The 24,985-nt window shown below is 36.8% G+C and overlaps 1 protein-coding gene across 4 annotated transcripts in view; it reads left to right on the top strand.

The window, feature by feature from the left end:
* Positions 1 to 24,985, top strand: part of COL19A1 (collagen type XIX alpha 1 chain) — a 203,112-nt gene that overhangs the window by 10,525 nt on the left and 167,602 nt on the right. For 3 of the 4 annotated variants that reach the window (XM_055713942.1, XM_055713941.1, XM_055713944.1), the window contains exons 3-6: positions 946 to 1,020; positions 1,519 to 1,618; positions 22,675 to 22,798; positions 23,163 to 23,438. In XM_055713942.1, the coding sequence (XP_055569917.1) occupies positions 946 to 1,020; positions 1,519 to 1,618; positions 22,675 to 22,798; positions 23,163 to 23,438 (575 nt within the window). Of the gene's footprint in view, positions 1 to 945; positions 1,021 to 1,518; positions 1,619 to 22,674; positions 22,799 to 23,162; positions 23,439 to 24,985 lie in introns of those variants that run through there. The other variant, XM_055713945.1, reaches the window with a different exon arrangement.

Below are 24,985 nucleotides of genomic sequence, written 5' to 3'. Positions count from 1 at the left end.
GATATGGCCATCGTTTTAGTCGCATCAGCTCAAAAAGCAGGTCTGTGCTTGATAAACGTATGGGACAAATCATGCTTGTCATCTTCCACTTGATAGTTTTATTAGCATTCAGTGGAGCTATTTGCAAAGTTTCCTAAAGAATGAGCCATATTTCTGACCCATGTACAAGTGACGTTCATCTGTATTTGCTTCTTAAAAGTATGTATTCCTCTGTGTATATATTTTTTTTTTAAAAAAAGGACTTTATGCAAGTAAGATACTGCATATTGATAATATAGTGTTTAATCTAAATGTTCAGTTACATTTAACCTTAGAATTTACCATTCCACATTCTAGAACATTCTGCTTGTTTACCTAAATACTCTGGATCAGACTTAATCCCCTGTAAAACTGCTTAATTTTCAACCTTTTTTTTTTCTAAAATACAAGTATTGCTTACATTATTTGTTATATGATTATATCCTTCTTAATTCACATTTTGAAATTACTGTTCACCGAAGTAACAATAGATAATTGTCATGGTAATCAAGCGTTTATGCTTGATTCATTAATGGGGGAAAAGGTATTTTCTGATAATATACCCAGAAATACCAAAAAAACTTGAAATAGATGCTATTGCTTTATAGAGTATTGTAGATGGAAAGAGCTTGGTAAGAATTTGGTGTTTTTCATCTGTTTATATTGTTCATGTGAACTTTAATCAGAGAAAGCTGAATTAAAACGTGATAAAATTTGTATCTGCTTGTATTAGTGTAGTATGAAATCTGAAATATCATTGCTCTTATTTAGATTTTTGTAATTTGGTTTATTTCTGGTTTTTATATTCTGAAAGAAACAAAAATAATTATTCCTGTTAATATTGCTATCACTGTCATAATAGTTTGTTCCAGGTCATTCTTGTTTTATAGAATTTTATGACAGATACTAAACTGTATTCTCTTGAAGGTGCTGTGTGTCCTTTAATGAGTACAGTTGCCCGTCATCTCAAACACATCAACAGAGACAGTCTTGGTGTTTCAGGTAAATGACTATGCTAATATGGATATCTAAAATGACTGGCTAGTAGTGGATGTAATCATGGTCTGACTGATGCTGGCTTTAAAACTGAAAGGACAGTACAGAATGCCACCCCCATGCTCCAAAAGCTGCTGTTGTTTTTAGGAAGGTGGGGTTAAAATCAGAATGTCCTGGTTTTGGAAAGTATTCATTCAGGTTCTGCAGTCACACGCATTTCCACTGTTTTTCCTAAACATCCTTTGTTCTTATTAGTTCAGATGATAAAAGGAAATAATGAAAGCATTTCTCAGGTTGCAAGTCATCTACTTGAGTGAATATTGCACTGATAGTTTCTCGGTTGATAAAATTAATATTGGAAGTTTCTCTGACTTGAAGCATTGGTTTTCAAAATAGCTTGTCAGTCTGTACTCCACAAAGTCACCAAGCATGCTAAAAGTCAATTTTTACCTCTGTTTTTCAAATTCCATTAAACAAAGAAAATCATTGTATTGTATTTTACAGGGTTTGATCTGGCAGAAAGCTTTTCTTTGAGGCAAACATCTTGCGGAGGGGAAAAAAACTGTTTTAAACTGGGAAGCGCACCTCTTGTCAGAGACACAAAGTAAGTAAGGTACTCCTGTCATCCAAAGTCTTTAAAAGAAAGAGCTCAGACTAAATGCTACTGACGAACTGAAACACTGAGCAGTGTATCCAAAGGATACCACAGAAAGGCAAGTATGTCTGTTTTCAGACATTTTCATCTGTAACAGTTTTTAGTTCAGGAAGCATTTTGATTCAGGTGTGTTTTTTTTCTTCTGGAATCTGGAAGCATCTAGGTAGAAAGTTAATTGTGAATATCTTTTTCTTAAACCATGAATCTGCTACTGAAAACTCTACTGTTTATACATAAATACTGATAAAATAAAGGAAACAACTTTTATGATACGACAAGAAGCTTTATACTGATCTTCCCTCAGTGAAATTGGCTGTCCTCCCGTTACTGATGGCAGCATTAAAAAGAGAGTGAGTCACAGTTTCCTCAGACACTATATTTTCATGATTTTTGTTTGTTTGTTTCTGGTGGAATTGGCATCTTGCCTTTGAGCAGCAACAGAATAGTGGGTACTCTGTGTAGAGGTGAAGCTAGGCAGCACCCTAGTGCGACATAGGGTGGGATGAAAGGCAGAGACTGCATGAAAAAATCAAAAAGAATGTGAAAGAGAGTAAGGCGTAATGGGATTGGATGGATTTAAGTTTGCACAGGAACAAGGAAATGGCAAGAAGTGGTTAGGAATGTAGTTTCAAGTTCCCCGTGCTTAGTGGAGAGAGGATCTTCTCAGAGCTTCTTGGTTGAGATGTGCTCAGAGTCATGAGACTGTCATTTCTGTACAGTGTGTTCCTGTGATGACAAGGGAAGCAACTGTATTCCTGTGTCTTCAGGTTGAGTATTCTCTGTTGCAAGAGGACGGGCTCCAGCTTGCCTGGGAAAAAAAAAAATACACCTGCCCTTGGACTTCCCCTTTGCTTGGATCATGGGCAGAGCAAAGAGGGGCTGTGGGTAGCATGAGGCCAGGGGAGAGGGAGAAGAGAGGAGCTGGGTCACAACACAAAGTGATCTCTGGGAGAGGAGAATGATTAAAGAAATAGGACCTAAATAGTCTAGATTACTAGATAGATTATAAATTTCTCTGAGGTATTCAATATTGTAAATACTAAATATTTATGCTTGTGTAGTTCTGCAAAGTTAAAGAAAGTAATCACTGGTTTTAAATACCTTGGACGTTAGCTATTGAAAAAAAAAAATGACCAGATGAAATTACTTGACACAGTGCTCTATTTTTATTAGTTTCTTCCCAGTATTATCAAGATCATTTTATGAAAAGGAACAGGTAAAAATTAGGTACCACCCATACATGTCTTTACTAAAAATATTTTGAAAGTTTGTCAGTAAGAAAACCTTTTCTAAAACTCATTATTAATTTTACAGATTTTTTTTCCAGTGGACGGTAATTTAAGGGAAACGTGAGACTATAAAGGATTAGAAAATCAAGGCAATAACAAAAAATGTGGGGCAATTTTACTTTAGGAATTAGGAATGAAGTAGTGCTTTGAGTGCAGCTAAATGCATATTGCAAGCTGACTTTATTCTGAAACTAAGAAAATCAATGGCAAAAATGGAGTGAGAGGAGCTAGAAATTGGAAAAGGGTGAGTTATTTAAAATTCCTACTACTTTCAGGGAAGATTCATGGTTTGAAAGGATTGATTTCTAAGAATCCAGTGTTTTTGAAAGCTGATGTTGAGGTTGGAAAATGTAAAGCTTTTTTCCTAGCTTTTATTAGTAGGCCTGAATACTAATGTCTGTGTTTTATTTTCTTCTTTTAAAAAGTTTATTAGTGAAGGCAGTGAAAATGAGGAAATAGCATCATGGCTGGTAGCTGTGGCTTAGCAAAGCCTCAGCTCTTAGCGGTTGCAAGGAAAATATTCGAGAAAGACTTAATTATTGGTTTCTAAATTTCCATATGGAGTGAGAGAGAAATCTAACAGTATTTTGGATATTTTTCTGTATTTTATTTTTTCAGCTTTTTGGAGGGAGGATGGCTCCTTGAGACAAAAGCGGCTAGTTTTTCTTCATTTTCCGTGTAACTTGGGTGGGGGATAAAGAATTTTGGTGAAGGGTAAACCTGGAAGGCAGGTGGTTTGGCTTTAAAAGTCTCTTGCTTCTCATGTTCCTCTCCCTCCCTGTTGTTTTTTTCTGTGTATTCTCATTAAATAAAAACTAAGGAGAAAATCTTTCCAGTTTCCTCTAAAAATATGCATATGTAATGAATTAAAACTTTATCTGGATGAAGCAACTGGGATGATTATTAATAAAATGCAAAACAGTGCTAATGTATGAGTACAGTTAGGCTGAAAACTGGTATCACGTTACCAATGTTAAGAAGGTACAAGATAAGCTTTTCTGTCAGATTGCTGTGGAAGTGAATAGCACCTCTTACATACATCTTCCTGAACAAAGTAAGGATTAAAAGTACTTTCAATAACATTTCAGCGTTGCAGTATTTCTGTTAAATCCTAGTTCTTTATAACAATAGTCTTGCTTATGCTTTTTTAACCTTTCTTCACAGGGAAATGCATGTTATAACTAAGAATAGAATTTAAATTTTTATTCAATGTTGAATATCAATAGCTTTCTGTTGTCAGACAAGATTTTTTAAAATTATTTATTGAAAGTATTTTTGATACTCTTCTGAACTTCTGAGTTGTTTTTTAAAAATAAGGGCAGAGGGCAGTCAGGAGCACAAACTCAGGTTTGGCATGATAGGATTACAATGAAGGATACTCAGGGACTCAGATATCTGTTGTCATAACCTTATAATTTTCTTTATCTCAGTTATCAGTGTACAATGTCTTGTAACGTATTATTTTTATTTAAGCCTCATTCTCTTCCATTATGTCAGATTGTGTGGTTCCAGACCCCTTGCATTATTAGATGCACAGAGGTTTTGGGGATCATTCTGCCTCAGAAAATATTTTAGTAGACATGGTGTGCAGTAAGCAGCAGAACAGTGTTTGTTATCCATCCTGCAGGAAACTGAGAGTATCTGATTAAGCTGACTAGCAACTATCAAGTAACTTGGCACATCTCCTCTTGCATTTCATTCATTCAGTTGTAGTGTGGTTAATAGAAAGCTATGCTGTGCCATTTTTCTTGTGTGATGCCATTTTGGTTTTTTTTCAATGGACTTGGCATAGTGTTGCACCTATTTATATGTTGTAAATAATTTACAATGCAGTGTCAGCTTGGGAAATCGATTATGTCTACTTATGTTGCATCTTAGTTATATCTTCCTCTTTTTTTTTTTTTTGTGAAGGAGTTCTGTACATATTTTGTCTTTGATAAGAAAGAGATAGCTTTTCTTATGCTCCATGCAAATGTCTATTAAATATTAATTTAATTATAATGATATTTTCAGGATTAAAGAGTGATTTTTTCAAGTAAAATACTGGGAGTTACTTATTGCAGCTCTTATGTGGACATTAGTAAGTTGTTTCTGAGTAAAGCAGTATAATTGAGCCTTTGAATCCTAAAGGAATTCACAGTAAAATACTGTTATGCAGACAATCTAGGTATATAGTCATCATAATAGTAATTTTATAATGTAATTTTATTTCAATAAATAGATTATAGAGTCATATTTTGTTCTCTATAGTTTAACATGTACTGCCTATGCAGTGTATTCCAGTTCATCTGAGAGCTTTCTGACAAAAGCAGCACAGGGCTCTGTGCTGACAGCAACTCCTCAGATCTGCCAGCAGTAATCCCTGCTTGTGGACATGAGGCCTTTTAGACTAATCTTTATTCTTTAGTTGCCTTAGTGTAAATAGCATTATGATAAAATAATTTCACTGTCCTTCTCTAAAGATGCATCAGATATCAGTTGTTCCTCATTCTCGCTTTTCTGGGTTGCTAGTGGGCCATTTTTTTTCTCCTTTGAAAGCACCAATAAAGGAGATAATAAGTTGATTTTGGCTGAGTTTCAGAATGTTTTGGAAATGGATGTTTATGATTAGCAAATCTTCATGGCGCAGTCATGGCTTTCTTATTTTGTAGTTTGGCTTGACAAACCATACTAATTTACTGAGGAGATGATCGTATCTAGCTGTTAAATGATCTCAGCATTACAGCAGTTGGGAGTACTCACAATTTTTTTAGGAATTCTTCCCCTTTTTGGTGTAAGATACTGTAAAAGAGCTTGGATTTTGACTGTATTTGAACTACTGAGCTCCATCAGCAACGCTGTCACTCACTACTGCCAGAAGAGCTGTGGCTGTGACTTGGGCCGTATTTCAGAGAAAGTGTTTCACCTCCTTGTGATGTCTAGTTATTGGATGCAGAAATACTGTTCCCACTTCAGTCAGTAGGTTCCAGGTTTTAGGATTCTTTCTATTAAGAACAGAAATCAATGACGAAAGAATATTTGTGCGGGTTTTTTTTTTGTTTTGTTTTTAATATTAACCTTTTCAATTGCAAAAAATGTATAGGGAATTGCATTTCCTACAGCACAGCTGGCATCAAGAGAAGCAGTTTCTGTGCTCACCATTTGAAGCCTTTTCATAGATAGCACTTTTCTCCTCAAAGGCACCTATCTCTGGGTGGCTTTGCAACCATTTACTTTGTCATATGTTCTCTGGCTGTATCAGTTAAGACTTCTTTCTTCACCAAAATAATAAATACAGAGTTCCTTGCATGTGACTTCAGCTGTCAGTGAATGTTCACATAGGTGTTATTTTTGATTAGTTTGGCACATGGCATGTATTTTGGGCAGCGGAGTCAGGTTGAACAGTCTTCTTGAGAAATATTGTTAAGACACATATTAAGAAGTGGTGAACCTATTTCTTAAATACAGTATAGAATGGATAGATGTGTCAATCATGAGTTCCTGAAAGATTTCATTGAAAACTTAAAACATCTACTGAAAATGGCTATGAGGTGGCACCACTGTTTGGAGGCAGTAATTAGTTATGCTAACCAACCTTTATCTGTGCCTACACAAAATCCTGCTAGCCTTTGGTCTATTAAAGTATTAGATGTGTTTGTAAGAAACCACCTCTCCCCTCCTATATTGTGTATTTATTTGAGGTCATTTGAGCTGTTGGAGCCAACAATGCTAAGACTGAAATGTCTGGTATTTTGGTTGCAGGGTATTTTCAAGAAAAGGGCCTTGTCTCTGGAATTTGTTTCCTGAGTGTGGGAGCTCAAATCTAGTGCAAATCCTGATGCTTTCTTCAGGTCTTTCAAAGTAGTAGATCAGAAGCTGCAGAGATACAGCCTTTCTTTTTTTTTTTATTCTGGTTGAAAGGTACTAAAACTGTGTACTTTGTGTTTATTTCCAGAAACTTGAAAACTTAGTGCATTTTATAAATTAAAAAGAAAGATAATACAGAGATCACTGTTGAAAGAACAAATTGGAGTTATACCTACCATGTAAATACCAATTAATTCATTTTATAACTAAGGAGAAAACTGGAACCTCTTACCATGAAAAATGCTAGGGCAATGCTTCTTCTGAAGAATGAACATGTGAATGTATTTTTTCTGCATATTTGGGTTTGTTTATACCTGACAATTTACAAGAAATACACCAAGGTCTTTTTAAAAAAAATAAAATTCAGACAACGGATTTTAATTGTTGCATTGGGTTTGATTTATCCTCTAGCTTAACATACATTTTACTACGTGGAAAGAATTGGGAAAGCAAGAGTAATGACAGAGAGGTGGCCGAGGGAAGAGTATATATAAAAATGTATGGTACTTACATTGAAAGCAGACTGGGAGGGAACAGAGAGCAGAAAAACTGTTTTAATTATGCCACTGACTGTAGCAAATCTGAATTGTTTGCCCTGTAGTGTATTCCCAGACAGTAGAGCACTTAGTGTGGCAGCATGGTGCTAGCTGAATTGGTTAAAATGTTGGATCATTTCCTTCTTTCCCCAGCAATGTTGTTCTTTCTGTAAAGCACTTGCAGATAAAGGGAAGGAGCTTTTGGGAAGATGTGTACTTTAAGAGCACTGGCCCACAGTGAGAGTGAGCTGGAGACCAGCAGTGTGTGTGTAGATCCCCTGTGTACTTCATGGTTCAGGATGACACTTAAGGCAGGCAATAAGCAAATCACAGAAGCACTGGATGATCAAATAGTAAAGGCAGTTCACTCTCCTTACTTAAAAAGCTTTCCTTAATTTGAAAAACATGTATTTCTTTTCAGATTAGTGTTATTTTTTTCCTGCTGTCTTTGTTTTAAAGGAGAAATCTGTCCAGCCAAAATTGTTATTTGGAAGAAAATAAAATTAGGAGTTCACAGCACTCCCCTCCAGCTCTCAGCCTCATCTCACTTTCTCCACATCATCATCAGCCTGTCTGGTCAGCAAGGCTGGTGGCTGATCCCTGTGGCTGTGTTGATCTCCAGTAATCACAGTGGGGAAAGGGGGAAGAACATTCTTCTGGGGCAGGAGACAGCCTGCTGTTAGCTAAAACAAACACTGAAATTGCATCTTCAGTTTATGGTTTAACCTGCCTTGTGGAAAACAACTCTATTGTTCTGATTAAACCAACAGCATCTGCAACATCTAAGCAATTTTCACTTTTGCTGCTGTATACTCCTATATATAACTCCTTTTTATTTTCATCCAATATGGATACCAAAAGTCTTTTTCAGTTTTCTTATTGTATAAGATAACAAAACTTAAAACATAAACTGTTGTAGAGACTTTAATTGCTAGACAAAGTTATTGTGTTATTAGACTTCCAGATTCAGCACAAGTGATTTCCCTGGGTGCTTCCATATGGCCCTTGTTCAAAAATTTGGACAGATTCTGCCATAGGTGGTTCAGTTTACCAGTGTGTTAGATGAAGAGAGCCTTAAGTGATGCCAGACTGTGGGGAACTTTCACGAGAGTTTATATGTGTCTTACTCCCTGCCAAGCATGCTGACTTTTAAAATTTTGTAATGCTGTCTTGTTTTTTCCTGGCCATCTTTTTTGGATAAAAAGACCCCCAAAAGTTGAGTACAAGATAGTACTATAAATCAATAAGTAGGATGCAGATCTAAGTCTGTAACAGGCCTACGTTTGAAAAGAACACTACTCAGAATAGTCTTAGAACAAAAATACAGTTGCAAAATTAATACAGTTGAAGTTTCTTGGAAATCCTGAGTAAATATGGATATATACAGCAGTGCCATATACAGTCACACAGAATTCAGTGAAATGTTCTGAGTAGCATGCATACAGCCGAGGACAGACTGTAACCCCCATTTGTTGTAGCATAAAATTAGAGATTGAAAGATCATTTATCAGTTTTGCTGATTGGGCTGGGAGAATTCAAGTGTCTTTGTAAAATGCATATAAGTTCTCCAGCTGAGGCAGTCATACCGTGTGCTTCAGAAGTCATTTATCAGCAGACCGAAAAAAAACCCAACCCCAAACCTGTAATAAGTCAAATTTTTATTTTTTTCCCCTGACTTTTGTGAAATATAGTTTGCATTAGCTATGTTGTCAGGCATTCATTCTCTTCACTAAAGTTATAACTACAAAAAGGTGTTTGTGCTGATACATCTGTGTCTACGCTGGGGCTTTGTTGTTTAAAGCTGTCACAGAGATATCATTCCCTTCACCCACCTTGCCTCTGAGTTTTTAGTTTTTCTATCTAAAAATAGTTCATGGGCTGTCTCCAAGTGAAACTGCTTGGCACTTTTTTCATTACATTGATTTTAATTTATTTTCAGTTGGTTGTGAAAGATTTTTGGCCTCTAGAATTTCTCTGTGGTTAGCTCTTTGCAGTTTTTATCATCATATCATGAAACATGTTTTATTTATGGAGATAAATTGCCAAATTGTTTTAAAAATACTACTTTAATTTTGCATGAACAGTATAGTCCATGCTCTGGATTTTTCACTTGGAAGTCTGGGTATCAACTTGATTTCAGTCGTAAGTGTACAGAGTTTACTGATTGCAGCCTTGTCTCAAGTGAATATTTGTCATGTCACAAACTCATTTCAAAACTTGGAATTATTTAGTAAACTTCAACCTGAAGAACAGTCTGTAATCTATAGAAACTAAGGCCTGATGTACAGATATTGGTGTATTAACAGAACCATGTGCAAGAGATCATGTTATTTTTGGATTTAGCCAACGTGACTAGTTGCAGAATCTCAGAATTCTATCAACAAAAAATAAATCCTAAAAATACTCTGGGATCGATCATGGCAGTACAAGCCTTGAATAACTTGTTGATAGTTCCTAATATGGCATTAGGCTTTTAATTATCATATGAAAATGCATGTGTCTTCTATATTAGGGATTAGGCTGCTGCTTATTATTGACATGCTCATATTAGCAATGTTAATGCTGATGTCGTTCATAAACTTTATCTCTTTTACTGTGTTTCCTCTGTGAACTCTGCTGAGAGTTCAGTAATAAGTAAGTATGTTGATAATCTATGAGCAGGGTTGATTATTCACATACTGTTGAATGCATATCCCATAAAATAGCAATGGCTATTGCTTTGGACTACTGAGAATTAACAGCACAGCATCATCAAGGTGCTGTGACTCCACACACCTTGTTCTTTATCTTACTGGATCTGTCTTTAAGTGAGCAGTTCAGAATGTTAGATGACTGCCAGTTTAAATTTATTTGTGAAACTATTGTGTTCACCAGGAGGACGTCCAGGACTAGGGGGGGAAGAAGTGTACTTCCAGGTCTAGTTCTTGCACTCAGGACCCTCCATGTTGGATGCGCTTACTTTAAAGTACAGCACATGCAATTGCAGCGTTAAATTTTTGCTGTTGCTGAAGATTGGCATCTGGCAGCTGACTTGTACAGGATTAGTAGATAATGCTCACTCATTTTATAGCTAAAGGTGTTGTTTGGAAGCAAGGTATTTTGCGAGGGGAGTCTCCTAGTGCAGTATGTTGGGGTTTTTTAAACATCCCCTGTGAAATTAAGTCACTGAGAGCTAAAAGTGTAATGTAGGATGTTTCATTCCTATAGGAGCTGTGAACAACATGCAATAAAGACACAAACTCATCAGAATGATTATATGGACAGAGACATTGAAAGAAAATGTGCCACAACAGGACCAAATATAGAAGCTAAGTTGTAGTGGTAGTTTGGTAATGAGACTGTATATGATGACTTGAATGTCTGAAAATGTTAGGTGCAAGAAATGCCATTAGATGTCTGTGTTTACTCAAAAAGGAGCATAGATTTTGAAATGATTTCTTATTTTTTTTATAGGTTACTTTCCACAGGACTTTCTTTAAATTTTGGAAGTGATAAATGATTGTATTACTGCTAGTATGTGGAGACAAATATGCTGTGCTACCAGGAAATTACATGAGCTTAAGACTGGTTTGTTGTGAAAGTGTTCGGAGCACTAAAAAAACACCTTGTGATTCAAGATAGCTGATATGACTTTCCTTTCCATGAAATCATGACTCATTACTGGTTAGAGTTCTTAAAAATTGAAGAGTTATAACCTTGCTTCTTTGCTCTCCTTAAGGACCAGTTAGCACTACTAATATGAATCCATATTATGCCTAGGATTACATTTTTTTACAGCATCTTAACTTCTGTTATCACAATTAAATGTCATCTCTTTAAGCAGCTTATGTCTGATTGATTTTGTTTTCATACACAAGTAAATGTGTACTCCTATCCAACTGGCTCTAGGTGGCCCTGCCTGAGCAGGGGGAGTTGGACCAGATGACCTTCAGGGGTCCCTTCCAACTTCAATCATTCTATGATTCTATTATAGACTATACTGTAAACAGGTTTCCTTCCTTAAGAATATAGATTCCCATAATATTGGGTACTTAATTCCATTGTCAACCAAGTGATTTATAGGATAAGAGTGAATTCATCAAAATGCTGGGTTTTTTATAGGACAGGGAGGGAATAAAGTATTTCCTTTTTAAAACTTCAACAATATTTCTTACATCTCATTGCATGCATAAATGTTACAAGTTTATATAGTGCAAAATGTGATATTACTGGTTTTTTTCTTTACTGTTGTAACTCTTCCACAGTTCATCTACTAGCCTGAGGTTTGTAGTAGGTAATATGATGTTACAGTTTTCATCAGCAGTAAAGATTTCAGTCTCAGCCTTACTGTTGAAAAACAAGGTCATTGTTCATTCCAGTTCTGTTACTTTTGCTTAGAAGTTGCATAGGTGGTTCAAACTCAAATTAAGTTATAGATGACGCATTGTTTCAAATGCAAATTTTTTGTACTGTGTAACCTTTGCTGTTTTGAGAAAAGTTAGTAAATTCCAAGCATATCAAGCTTGTTTGGATATAAGGCATCTGGCCTGTTTCCCCAGCCTGAGAGGGACTCCCAGTAATATACAGTCTTTTTTCAAGTTGGATTTGGTGGGTTCTTTTGATGTGAAGCTTAGGAAAAATCAAAATAAAATGTTCATTGACTTATCCAAAGCTACCAGTGCTTGAAGCCTGCTTTCAACACCTCTGTCTTCGGCTTAATACAAGACCCCATCTCTCCTTACAAGCTTTTTTTGGTTTCTCTCCTAGGCCTTTAAAGGGGTTGCCTGGCTATTTCCCAGCTGGGTCTGATAGTAACAGGGTTAGCAAGTCACAGGTCCTTAGCCCATCCTGTTAAACATAGTTATGACTCAGCAAATAGCAATGCAATGTTGATATTTTTGAGCTTGATATATTTTAACCTCACTTAATCTGTAATTTACCAAAAATCTCATTATTACAGAAAGTGAGAGAGATGCAGGCTAATCTGTGTATTTTTTTTTTAACTTGACTTTAATTAGACAACTAATTTCTAAGTCCTGAGACTTCAGAAAAGTGATAATTTCCAGTTTCTGCAAATGCTATTAAGCCTTTCTATGTGATGCAAATGAAACTTCTGATCTCTTATTTTCCATATTGATTCATTTAAAATTTATTAATTTTAACAGTTTTTACAAACTGTAAAAGAGCACATTATTTATCTAATTATCCTTGAAATTGTAAGCAGAACACCAGGCTTAAATATTCATAGACTAGTCATACTGTGTGGAGGGGGTGTTAAAGCAAAAGCATGTTCTCGCTCTGTAGCTTTACTCTTGCAGCTGACAGAGCTACTTATTTCAGGTCAGACCCTGGTATCTGGTATCATTAACCTTCTTTCCTACTTCGGTCTCTTCTGCTGGTAACTTAATCTTCACCACTTATACCTTCTTTTTTAAGGGACATCAGCTGTAACCAACATGGTAGATATATCCATTTATAACGGTGTTGTAGGCTGTAGTACCTTCAGTGTTGCCTGTGCCTTTTTTCTCAGGCCTTTTTAGCATGGCCTGTTTGTGACTTTAGCCTGGAATTAATTTATTTATAGGCAGGCCTGCCTGCTGAAGTGGAGGCGGCTTGTTATCCGGGCAATGATTTGAGGTTGGGAAAAAAGCATCCCTTAGCTTGGTTCAGCTGCACTCCATGCAGCAGTCCTAGCTCTCCTTTTCCACCACCAGCCATGCTGCTAAGTGTACTGTGAGCGCTCAGCATTTTTATAAGAGGGATGCTGGCCTGTGAGATGGTTTGCCTTTTACCACCAGCCAGGGTTGTCTAGGACCTGGCAGAACAAACCAGGGAAGGAAGGGGGGAGCCTGTTCCAAGTGTAATCAACAGTTCACTTTGCTAGCACTTGTTCCATTGATTCATTGTGAAAAGCTACCAAAAGGTTGAGGTGGAGGTGAGGGGAGACTAAACAGGAAGAAATTGAGGGTTCTAAGGAAACAACACATTTAGGTTGGGTAGCACGATGTCATGCAGAAATACCCAAGGTGGCTCTCACAAGACCAGCGTGAGAAGTAGGAGGGTGTGAGTCTCTCAGCATGCAGCTCTGCTGGAGCTGACTAACCTTCCTGTGCACAAGCTAAAAAGACCGCTCTGTTTTGGCAATCAGCTAACATCTCTAGATACTTTTACAAGTGTCTGTACAGTGCTGGTAAATTGGCTTTGAAAATGTCCAAGGAGAGATGGATGCCTAGATTTCTTCCTCCTCTACGGAAGGCTATATGGATTTATAGGCCAAGAAAAAAGAAATTTCATTCCTGATTTCCTCCCTTCTTTCCAAAGTACGAAGTGCATTGGTCTGTCTTCAGACTGAACGATCGTGGCCTCCAATAGACAAATCCTCTTTGTAGTCTGCTTTTTCTTTGCTTTTCCAGACAATAGCAACCGCTGATATCTACAAATAATTAACACTGTGCCATAGATCTTGCTTCAGGGTAGGAAGCAAGTAAAAATGCATGCAGAGCAATTTTCACTACCAGTTGACTTTTGGAGGTTACCGCAATCATGTTTTTCTCTGACATCTTCAGAGAGTTTCTTGATCGAGCCAAATAACTCAGTTTCCCTGTAGATAATCATATCTACTATAAGAATTTAATACCTTATTGACTTCAGAGACTGCCAAATAACAGACTACTCTAATAAGTAGACCTGTCATCTTTGTTCTATTTCTGGGAGCAAATGAGAAGAACCACATGACTTAGAGCTGCTCATAAAATGTCAAAAATAAAGACATGCGTGGATGTTACATACTTTTAAAGGAACTTTACATACTTTTAAGTTCACATTATCTTCTCTTGGTGGTTGTCACACTTTGGGGGTGGGGTGGGATTTTAGGACACTTGGCACAACAAAACGGCCTTGAGAGATTATGTAAAAATGCCAAAAAGCTTTATGCAATTCTTGAATGACTTGAAGAAAATGTAAATCTCTGCCATTCTTTTAAACATGTTAGCTTTACATCTTGAACAAAGACTGTATCTTAAGAAACAATCACAAACCCACCAAAGAAACAGATCATCACCCTTCTCTGAATTCTGCCATTAATCTTCAAAGTTTTGTTCAGTTTTTGTGCATTGCTTCTGAGAAATGTGTCAGACCCTGAGTAAGTTTCCTTATAGAGGCAACCAATTTACTTGTGTGGTTCCCAGTAAGAAAAAGTACTGAAGATTTCTGGGATGTTCGTGCTGGACAGTAAAACCGTGTTAGCTTGGTGCATGGAGGTTTCATTCCTTACAGTGAAACACAAGAGTAGAAACCTGTTAGAAAAATGGGGATAGGAAAATGCACATGTGTGTGAAGTTCTACATTCAGATACAGAAAGGAAAGGAGAATGAGGTATATGTCTAGGAAGAGCATGATTCCTGCCTAATGCTGAAAGTTCAAGAGATTATCTTCTTTTGAGTTATTTTTATTTTTTTCAGTGTAGCTATGATAGGCAAATGGATGCTGGTACCGGAAGGAGCTCTTCCTAATGGACACTTTTTAATTTTGGTACATGAGCAGATTTAGCGTCCATGGAATGTGGAAAAGTGCTCAGTCAAAGAGCATGTAAGGGAAACGTCACCGTATTAACAGACACTAAAACTAGTAGGCTGAATGCAACTTCTTATTGTAATGTGTGAGGAGGAGCAGATGGAACTGAACGCATCAGTTACTGATGCATCAGTATCTGCTACAGAGGTGTTACCTTACTGCCACAGCTACTGAAAATATATATAAGAATCAAATTGAAAAAACAAACTGGGGCAACAGAGGCTGGTTTTGGTCATTTTCTGCCAGCAATATTAGAAGGTCCACGTGTTTCTCAGCCAGTAAGTGATGCCAACACATGGAAAACCCATCTGGTTTGAGCAGGATGAGGCAGAGGGACGCAAAGTGTTGTGCAATTACATGATTGGGAGAAAGCAGACACAAAATAATGTTTTTCCCTCTTGTGAAAGAACATGTTTTTCTCATCTGTGTTCCCCATCTCTTGGACACCAAGATCAATATGTTTGTTTATTTTCTGGTCATGTCCTAAGGAAAAAAAAACAGTTTGAATGCAAGACCTGAGTGAATCATGCAGGTTGAATTCAGTCTTTCTGAATCACAGGTTAGTTGCAGTAGTTGTTGAGCTCAAAAGTGTCTGGAGGAGCATCGCAATGCCTGTTTACTGCCAAAGCCACCCAAATCTTTCTGGTACCCTATAAATTTCCTTACTTGTTTTGTATGTGAAAAGGCAGCTTACTGTGGTATATCCATTGTCTGGATCCACTTGTGTTTTCTTGAGTCTATACTGGTGCAGGTATGGGAGGATCCTTTGAAGTATGCAATTACTTTAAGTAAAAGTTTTAGCTTGCTGAAGCAGTCAGGCTCTGGCTTTCTCCTCTTCCCTGACTCATCTTCCTTCACAATGTTTGCTGGTGGTATGGCTATTGCTCTTTGCCACCCTGTGTGCCTCTGCGTGGAAAGATGCTGACTACTGATTAGAGCAGCTTAATTTGCTGTGTAACATTAAGGGTAAGGTGTGGTATTTTGGAATGGGGAACCATGATGTTTAAATATAGTATTTTATCATGTGATACTCTTGCTAGTTTCTGAACCCATCTTGACATCTTTTCACATTTTAAAATATATTCATTATTGAAAAGGGGAGAGAGAGAGAGAGAGAGAGAGAAGGGAATTTTAATTTCCAGTTAGAAGGAAAGTTCACAGATTGCTCTGAGACCTATTTGGTTCATGAAACAAATATTCAAGTTGGGCAAGGCAAGTGTATAACTGCATCAGAAGTGCTGAAAGTTGCCTTCCACAAGACTTCAAAAGCCTAAATGTTGACCTGAATTTTTTATCAAAATTTTATCAAGCTGCAGAATTGTGCTCTAGAAAATTAGAAGAAAAACTGTTGTATTTCCACTGTCCTTTATTATTTGTTACTACTTTTAAGTCTGTTGGTCTTATTGCTGCTGATGTATTTTTTTCCCAAAAAACTTAAAATACTCAGAAATTGGCCAAACGTGGAAAGCAGGTGTAGGTTTCTTATCTTGACCTCTTTAAAAATCAATGGAAGACTGACCTTTGGCTTAATTAGGGCTAGGAGTTTACCAATAATTCCTGTAAATAAGGATACAGAATACTGCTAGAAATTCTAAGGGTAAAGTTCTCTGTGCAGGCTTAACAGTTTTGGTATTTCTATTTCTCTTTCAAACCAGTCCTTTTTTTTTTAAATGGTCTATAATATTTTGATAGCAATAACACTGACTTTTCAAAAGTCTAATCTATACCTTTTCAGTAAATGAAAGCAGAGGAGTGCCAAAGTATATGAAATATTAGGTAAATCCCTTTTCTCAATGTTAAAATAATTTGCAGCTTTGCTTTCAGCAGAACCTTTTTCTCAGTGGGTTGAGCTCTCCCTAAGTAATTAATAACTCTTAAGCTGTCTGAATAGTTTCCCTAGAGTTGCATCATATAGTGTGTCATGAAAACAACTTGAGGCCTAATGTAACATGAAACCGTGTAGTGCATCTTAATGTGATTTGAGGAAGATGGATGGGAAGGAAATTATTTCTTATTCTGAGTAACAAACAGCTGTTCTTTTATTTGAAAAGAATTTAAAATACATTTTCTAGGCAGAGATGAGTAAATTGTTCTAGTTAGTTATTTCCCTTTCTCCCATTGTACCAGTCGTTAGGCAAAAACTGAGAATCAGAAATACAGTCATTTGATATAGAAATATTGAGAATAATGTGGAGGTTTTTTGTATTTAGTCACCTGAGCTTTTTTTTTAATTCATAGTGGATCTCAGTTTAAATCTCTTAGCAAACATGAAAAGGTTAAGATTTCAGTGTCTCCATCAACACAGTACTAAATAAGTCATTACCACCCACCATAGGAAAGTTGTCTAAACTAACTCCTTGAGCTCTGGTCACCAAATTATTGTAACATTGTCATATTACAAGTGACATTACCAGGTAATGGTATATGTCAGCTGGAAAAGATATGTCTTGCCATAAGCTCTAAACATGTCTCACTTCACTCTCAGGAAATGTAAGTGGGCTCATCTTTCTCTTCTTGGAAGGTATTCAGCAAGCTGGAGGCTCCGCTGGTGCTTGTAAATACGGAAGTTTATCATATACTGTAGTGTAGTCTCATTCGATATGGAACAATTAAGAGTTCATAAGATTTAAAAATAGATGCTGCTTTTCCATTAGTGCTTTTTTAAAAAATACAAACAAAAGATAAATAAAGGATTGCCTTACTAAATTTGATATGGGTAACTCAATGCTGCTTTACAAAGATAGAACCAAAACTGTTTATAGCACAATGAATACACAGTTAATTCATTCATAATTACTTCTTTTAGCATGGTAGCACTAGGAAAACCAGCTATCTGCATTTCAGAAGTTTTCAGAACTTTTCAGGAAACAAGTGAATAAGCAAATATATTGCCAAAAATCAGTCTGTACTTGATCATTACAAACAAGTGGAAGGTATGCACAAATACAGTTGTAAAGTTCATGCAAAATTCCTGAAACTGCTCAACTTGTAACCTCATAAAGTACAGTCTATGCTGTGCTTGGGCCAGAACACCTATTTTTAGGGAAAATTATGGCTATATTTAATCCAGAAAAAAAAAGAGAATGCAACAAAAGCCTTTGCAGCTCCAAGTGTACATGTGCTTTGATAGTGACACGTAGTCATTGCAGGAACATCAGCGTGTATTTATTAACATTCTGGATGCATCTGCCTGATGCTTCAGCCTGTGGAACATTAAGAGATACCTGAATGACTGAACTTGTAACAACGTATACATACACAATCTAGAACCTTGTATCATTAGGGATTTTCCTGCTTGTTATCCTTGGTCTCCTCAATCTGCCAGCTGGGGCCTCTCTCACAGTACACCTCAATCCAGCAGGCTAGGGTGGTGTAAATTCAAGCCTGTATGTTCAGTTCATGTGCTTCAATTCCTGCTATTGTTTTCAGCACTTTCTACCAAGGGTGTGCTTTGCTTTGAGAACACAGTGCTCCATTCATCGGCTTTTGTTTTTTATTATATACTACTGACAGCATGAACAGAAGGAGAAAATCAAACTGTCTAGATACCACCTAAAGTGTAATTTAGTCAGGCTTTGGGTCCTGAATCTCAGAGAATTATTCAAATTGCCCGCTCTCAAGCACCACCTAAACCCTGGTGGCACCTAAAATTAATTATTTTGGACAACAGACTTCTCCCAGCAATTGGGCATAAATTCTAAGGAAGCTGCTTAAGCAGCCAAGCATGTAACTCCCACCCAAGTTTCATTATGACTCAAAGATGTATGTAGAGATGCCTGAACACTGCCTATGTCCCTGGAGGCCTAAGCTGTTGAATGTGCAGAAATCATAAATCATAAGCTTGGACAGCATTGAATTCAACAGAAACCACAGCAGTCGTGAGCACTGTCAGTGTAGAAGAGAGAGCAAGGACCTTTTCAATAACATTGAAGGGAGGTTATATGGTTTGAATTGCCCCAGTCTAAGGAGACTCAACAGGAATGGGAGAACTTGACTGCTGTCCCACTGTTAAGGATATTTCCTGGGAGAAGAAAATCTCAGATTCACATTTTTACTTTCAAGTCTTATTACGTATTTTGGTTCCAGCAATTTTGTCCAAAAAACCCATAAGCAACCCCTGGTTCAGAGACCAGATGCCAAGGATACCCTCATTTGCTTTTCTGTTTTAACTTGTAAGTTCTTTTTTGTCTTTATAGATAAATTTGCACACTTATTCATTGCTACCCATATTTCTGTAATGCTAGGGCTTTCTTAAGACCTGTCGCCTCTCTTATTGCTTTTGGATAATACAACATGATGTACTACCCTCTATATTTATTCTCTGTATTTGTGCTTTACATCTGTAGACTTTGAGCTGAGCTTGGTACAGGTTTCCTTCATCCTTATTCTCTCTCCTTTTCCTATTGTTCTTTCCCTGTGCCACATGGAAAGGGTAAATACTCTGTGAGGAAGTACTTGTTGAGCTGTGGATATGTTGAAAACTTGCTCTTGTATTTTTCATTAACATTTAATGCTGCTGCTTTATGGTTTTCACCCTGCACATGACTTCTCATTAGTTTTTAAATGTTGGTAGATACGATCAGGTAAAACAGTATATTAAATGTTCAAATAACTGGATTTCAAATTCAGTATTCTGCAAAATTTTTTTTTGGCTTTTTTCACTCTCCAGTATGGGGTTTTATGTTCATTTTTCTGTTCTGGCTCCCCATGGCCCCTCATAAATGTCACTATATATTTATTATTTAAAACACATACATATTGTGCATTTCTGAGGAGTTTTTAACTGAGCTTTACAGAGTAGAAGATACCATGGTTAATATTTAAATTTTGCTGTAGTATCTTACTTATCATCTGTACCTAAGTCATTTCAATGCTAGATGCATGCTCTTTATTCTACTGTTTCACTTGAATCCATCCAGGGAGCAAGAACATAGGAGAAATTGTGTGTACTAGTAGAGAGTATGCTAGTTTTTTTAAGTATTTTATCACTTCATTTTTTCCCTTTAGCATTCACCATCTAGCTGGAAGGCCTTGAGCATTAAGTGTATACTTTAAAGCACCTGTTAATGACTTTTTGGTCTCCAAGGAATGATGATACAGTTACACAATGAGAACTCTTTTCAGAATAAAGATATTGCTTGTTATGTCTTTGGTATACAATAGCCGTATACCAAATTTGTGCTGGTGCTGTTTGTTGGCCAGACACTGGAACACATTTCCCAGAGGGCTGTGGAATAACCTCTGTTCTTGGAGACTTTTAAAACTCGGTTGGAGGACTTATGTAACCTGATATAATTTTAGGTTGGTCCTGCTTTGGGCAGGGGTTTAGATCCATTGGCCTCTAGAGGTACCTTCCTACCTAACTTATTTTGTGAATTGAACTGAATTTATCCTTGGTACAGTTCTCCTTAAATTTTACTCTTTAGTTAACTTCACTGAAATCAGTATAATACCGTTAGGAATTAATTTGACCTTGTCTGCTTTTCTCATTTCTCCCAATACAGTTTCCTCTGTCAGTTCAAAGGTAAGAGAAGCTAGAGTGAATTCCTGCCCGTTTTCATAATGCTGGCCCATACCTTAACTATTTTCCTGTTTCCTAAATGGTTTGATAAAGTGTTAAGGAAGGTAATTTTATATCATGTACCCTCAGACAAAACCATTTTTTGGGGGGAGAAAATTCGGAAAGAAACACTTTAATTTTAGAAGTCATATTGTCATTCATTTAGTTGGCTCTTAAAAGTGTATAGGGGAGGCTTACAGAAAAAAGGAATGATGGTAAAAAAAAAAAAAAAGAAAAAAAAAAAAAGAGTAAAACAACACCAAAAAATTGCTCTGTATGTACTAGAATGCCTACCATGTCCAAACTGTACTTCCATTTGTTTTGCAGAATTATCATACCAGTCATGGTTTCCCCTCCTTTCATTTGATGAAGATTTCTGATCATTTCCCTTCTACAGCTGGCCCATTAATGTAAACTCCCCTGTGGCTCCCAATATAGAACTTAGCTAGGAAAATTAATAGATTTTTGGAGAGCTAATCAGATGTTCCCGCAGCCAGATATCCTGTCATTTGCAGCTGTAAACCTGAGATGCCATCTCCTTAGCTTGCCCAGGGTGCTGTAAACCATAGGGCTGATCCCATGTCCAGATAGTTTACTGTTCTGCAGAGATGCACTTCTGTGTTACAGATGCCCAATTAAGGTATTTTCTTTATAAATAACGAACATATTATTTATGCTATAATTAAAATATAGAGTAGTATGAAACTTGTATCTAAGTCCCGCAAAGCCTATTCACTCTTGCCTTGCCTTTTGACATTGAAACATCTATAGCTGAACAACAGAGCATATGGGTCTGCTAACAATGTGGGAGAGCAGCCAATTTGGTGCTGGGATAAAACAGGAATCAGCTGTGGGAAATAAGCCACAGAAGTGTAATTCCCACATAAGGGACCTAAATAGGTGTTAGTCCATAAAGAAATTCTTTGGCAGGATTTAGTGCAGGCTTCTCTACACAAAAAGCATTTTTCCTGAGATCTTAAGTTAACTGAAGTGCACTGATTTCCAGCAGGGTTGTGGTGTTATTTTCTCGTCAGCTGGAGCTTTCCTCTTTTTTTTTTTTTTTCTTTTTCCTTTTTTTTTCTCTTTTCTTTCCCTTTGTTTTGTTTTTAGTTTTTTTTTAATAAAGCCTTTATAGCACATTATTGTGTAATTATAATCCCATTTGTAGTTTTTTAGAACTAAACCATTTACTTCACATGATTGTAGGAAGAAAAACAGAGTAAATATTTCTGCTGCATGGGGCCCTTGAGTTTCCTCTGCTCTGGTCCAGGGAATGCCTTTTGCAATGTGGCTAGCTGGGCAATCCTGACAGTCTTCAGTAAACAGCAATGTTAACACTTTAGCTATGTCATGTGTCGTGTGGTGTTTGCATCCATAGTTTTCATTTGTCTCATCTCTGTCTTTGAAAAGAAATAATTTGAAATGCAGACACTTGAAAAGAAAAAAGTTGATTACACTATCCTAATTTGTTTAATACACGATTAGTGTATGTTTAGTGATTACTGAAGTCTGTAGAGTTGAGTTACAGACTAATTTCATTTTTTTCTTCAATACAAACTTATCAAATAGTTTGTAGAAGTGGTGTCTACTGCATTCTGTGACACAGGTAGCAAGTGAGACTTCTTTTTAGAGGTGTTGACATATCTCAGGTAAGAAAAGAATAACAAAATCAGACAACAGCAAGTCACTCATTCAGAAATACATTCCTTATTTTTGTTCAAGCCTGATGTCTGAGTCATTGCCTGGGGAGGCCGCTGGACCAATCCCCTGCTCAAAGCAGGACCAACTTGAAAGTTAGATCATGAGCCCTCTCCAGCTGTGTTCTGAGTCTCTTAAGGATGGGGATTATTCCACAGATCCTCTGGGAAACTTGTTCCAGTGTCCCAAGCAAGACATTGGGAAAAGCAGTATTTTAAAATATGTTTGTATGTGGCATTCACTTTACAACAGTTCTTTTAAGACCTCTATTAATAGGAATCACAGCTTTTAAAAAAGCTAGAACAAAAAATTTCTTAGTGAAATCTTTAGTTGTTTATTCATGTAAATAGACTGAATTGTACTTTTGAGAACAGGCACTTCTGATTGCTGAAGTCTGTGAATTTCTACAAGTGTGAGTGAGCATTTGGCTCCTTGTTTTCACCAGATATTATTTGTGTTCATTCCTTTTAAGCAGTGTTTGTGTGTATAACAAGAAATAATTGTTTTTTCTCTCTCCTGTTCTAGGCAAGTATTTCCAAATGGGCTTCCTGAGGAATATTCTCTAGTTGCTACGTTCCGTGTACGACGAAATACCAAGAAAGAGCGTTGGTATATATGGCAAGTTTTAAATCAGTATGATACACCTGAGGTTAGAGTTGTCTTTGAATTATTTTTTTCAAGTTTCTTTTTTCCCCCTTATATAATGTGGCAAATGTAACTTAGTGGGCATTTCACCACTAGATTTAGCTACAGTTTATAGGGAATAGACAGACTGCTCTGAAATATTTGATGATTTTATTATATGAACAACAGAATTTTAACAAAATGTATTGAATTAAGACTGCAAAATAGGATAAGAAGGCATGTTATGATTTATAGCTGATATGTATTTACAAAGTTACATGGAAGAATGCTTCATAACATAATTCTGTAGTATAACTATTACATATGCATTTCATTCTCATACTTGTAACTTTTAAATGACAATTTCTTTTATTTTGTTTTGCTTTCAGATCTCTGTCCTTCTGGATGGTACAAAAAAGGTTGTGGAGTATATGACCAAATCTGCTCAGGGAAATATACTGCACTATACTTTTAAGAGTCGAGAAATTTATCCATTGTTTGATCGGCAGTGGCATAAGCTTGGTATTAGCGTGCAGTCGGGGATCATTTCCCTCTATTTGGATTGTAATTTAATTGAGAGAAAGCAGACTGTTGAAAAATTCACCATTGACTTGCAGGGAAGGACTCTGATTGCTTCTCGCGCTGGGGATGATAAGCCTGTAGATGTGAGTAGTATGAAAGGAAAACCAGATAACTTGAAATCGTGTTTTAGCCGTGCTTTTACTAACACAATCGTAAAGAATTATGTAGATAAAAGGTTCAAAACTGGTTATTAATTTCAAGTGTATGTTCTTAATTTGAAGTCCCTAAGCCTTTTTCTTCAAACAATATTCAGTGCCGTAACATCTGCTAAGGCAAACCTTCTGTTACCAAAGTAACTACAAAAACTTGGTCCTGGTTTCAGGAGTCTTTTTCTGCATTCGCTTTGGAGTAAGAGCCATGTGGTTACTGTAGACATATTATTACTACGTTTAGAAATAACTTTCAGTGGCAGTATTTTTCTTTAAATTTTTATGAGGTTAATTGATGATTTTGTATCAGTCATCTGCTACACTTTGTCTCCCTTTGATAAAGGGGAGACAAAAAAAAAAAGGATTACCCCTGTATCAAGATTGTATCATATTCCAGGGTAATTCAGCTATGCAGAAATAGGGGCACATTGTTCGTAGTTGTTACTCCTTCCTCCAAATGGGAGGGACGAGGAATTGGCTGGAAGTTTCGTGCAGCCTTTGGTGCAAAAATTATCCAAGGCAACTCCATAATATTCTGGGCTGTGTTCTCTCCCAGAGATGCTCTTCTCTGTTGTCTTGTGCAGACAGCTCACAGCAAGTAGTTTGAAAGTTCCAGGAAATGTCAGTTTGTTTTAAGTATGCTGACATCCAGTTAGCAGGTTGAAAGCCTCTGACTTGGAGTTTATGGTGGCCATCTGAAAGATTCAGCTATATTATGTACACTGTACAGTTCCAGAAGGAACAGCACATTGTAACTCTAATCTAGCACTGTGGGAGGAATCAGTCCTCTGAGATGCTGAACACTTTGGCCTGGACTCAGAGCTCTTGTTTCATGGGGCCAAGCTCATGCTTCATTCTATTTTCTGAGTTCAACTTTATTGAAATGTATGTACCATCTCCTCATTTCCACATAGCATGCAGGAGAAGGAGCAGATACTTTTTATCTTGTGTTGGTTGTGTGGTACAGGCTTGATAATTCTGGATTGAGATTGTCAATTGGGATTTCTACATTTACAGGAAAATATTATGGGCATAAAGCTGACGAAGGCAGCAGAGCAGATCCTGTACCAGCAGTCACTCTTCTCAACACCAAATGCAAGGAGGAGAATAAGAGGGTACAACAGAGATGCAGAAAGAGGCATACAAGGGCAAGATTAGCTAGTTTAAATCAGATGCTATTCATCTTGCTAACCTGCCAAAAATCTCTGAAACAGAAGCTTTATGTACAAGATTTGTGATTTTTTGCTCTTTAAGTGATTTATTGGCAAGGTCCTGGTAAAGGTCTGTCCAAAGTGATGAAAGCTGTATGTGTGAGAGAGCTTATCAAACCTTTATTCTAGTTCACTGCAGGAGAAAATTATGTTCCTGAAAAGGTTTGCAGAGGATGTCTAGAGGGCTAAAATGCCTGTGTAGCATAGCAAGAGCCATACAGAGGGATACAACATACAAGAAGATAAATTAAATCTAAAATGTGATGGTAA

This window comes from Falco cherrug, chromosome 6, assembly GCF_023634085.1.
Source record: "Falco cherrug isolate bFalChe1 chromosome 6, bFalChe1.pri, whole genome shotgun sequence".
NCBI lineage: Eukaryota > Metazoa > Chordata > Aves > Falconiformes > Falconidae > Falco > Falco cherrug.
The sequence above is the reverse complement of the archived record's forward strand: the minus strand, read 5'-3'. Positions and strand labels throughout refer to the sequence as shown.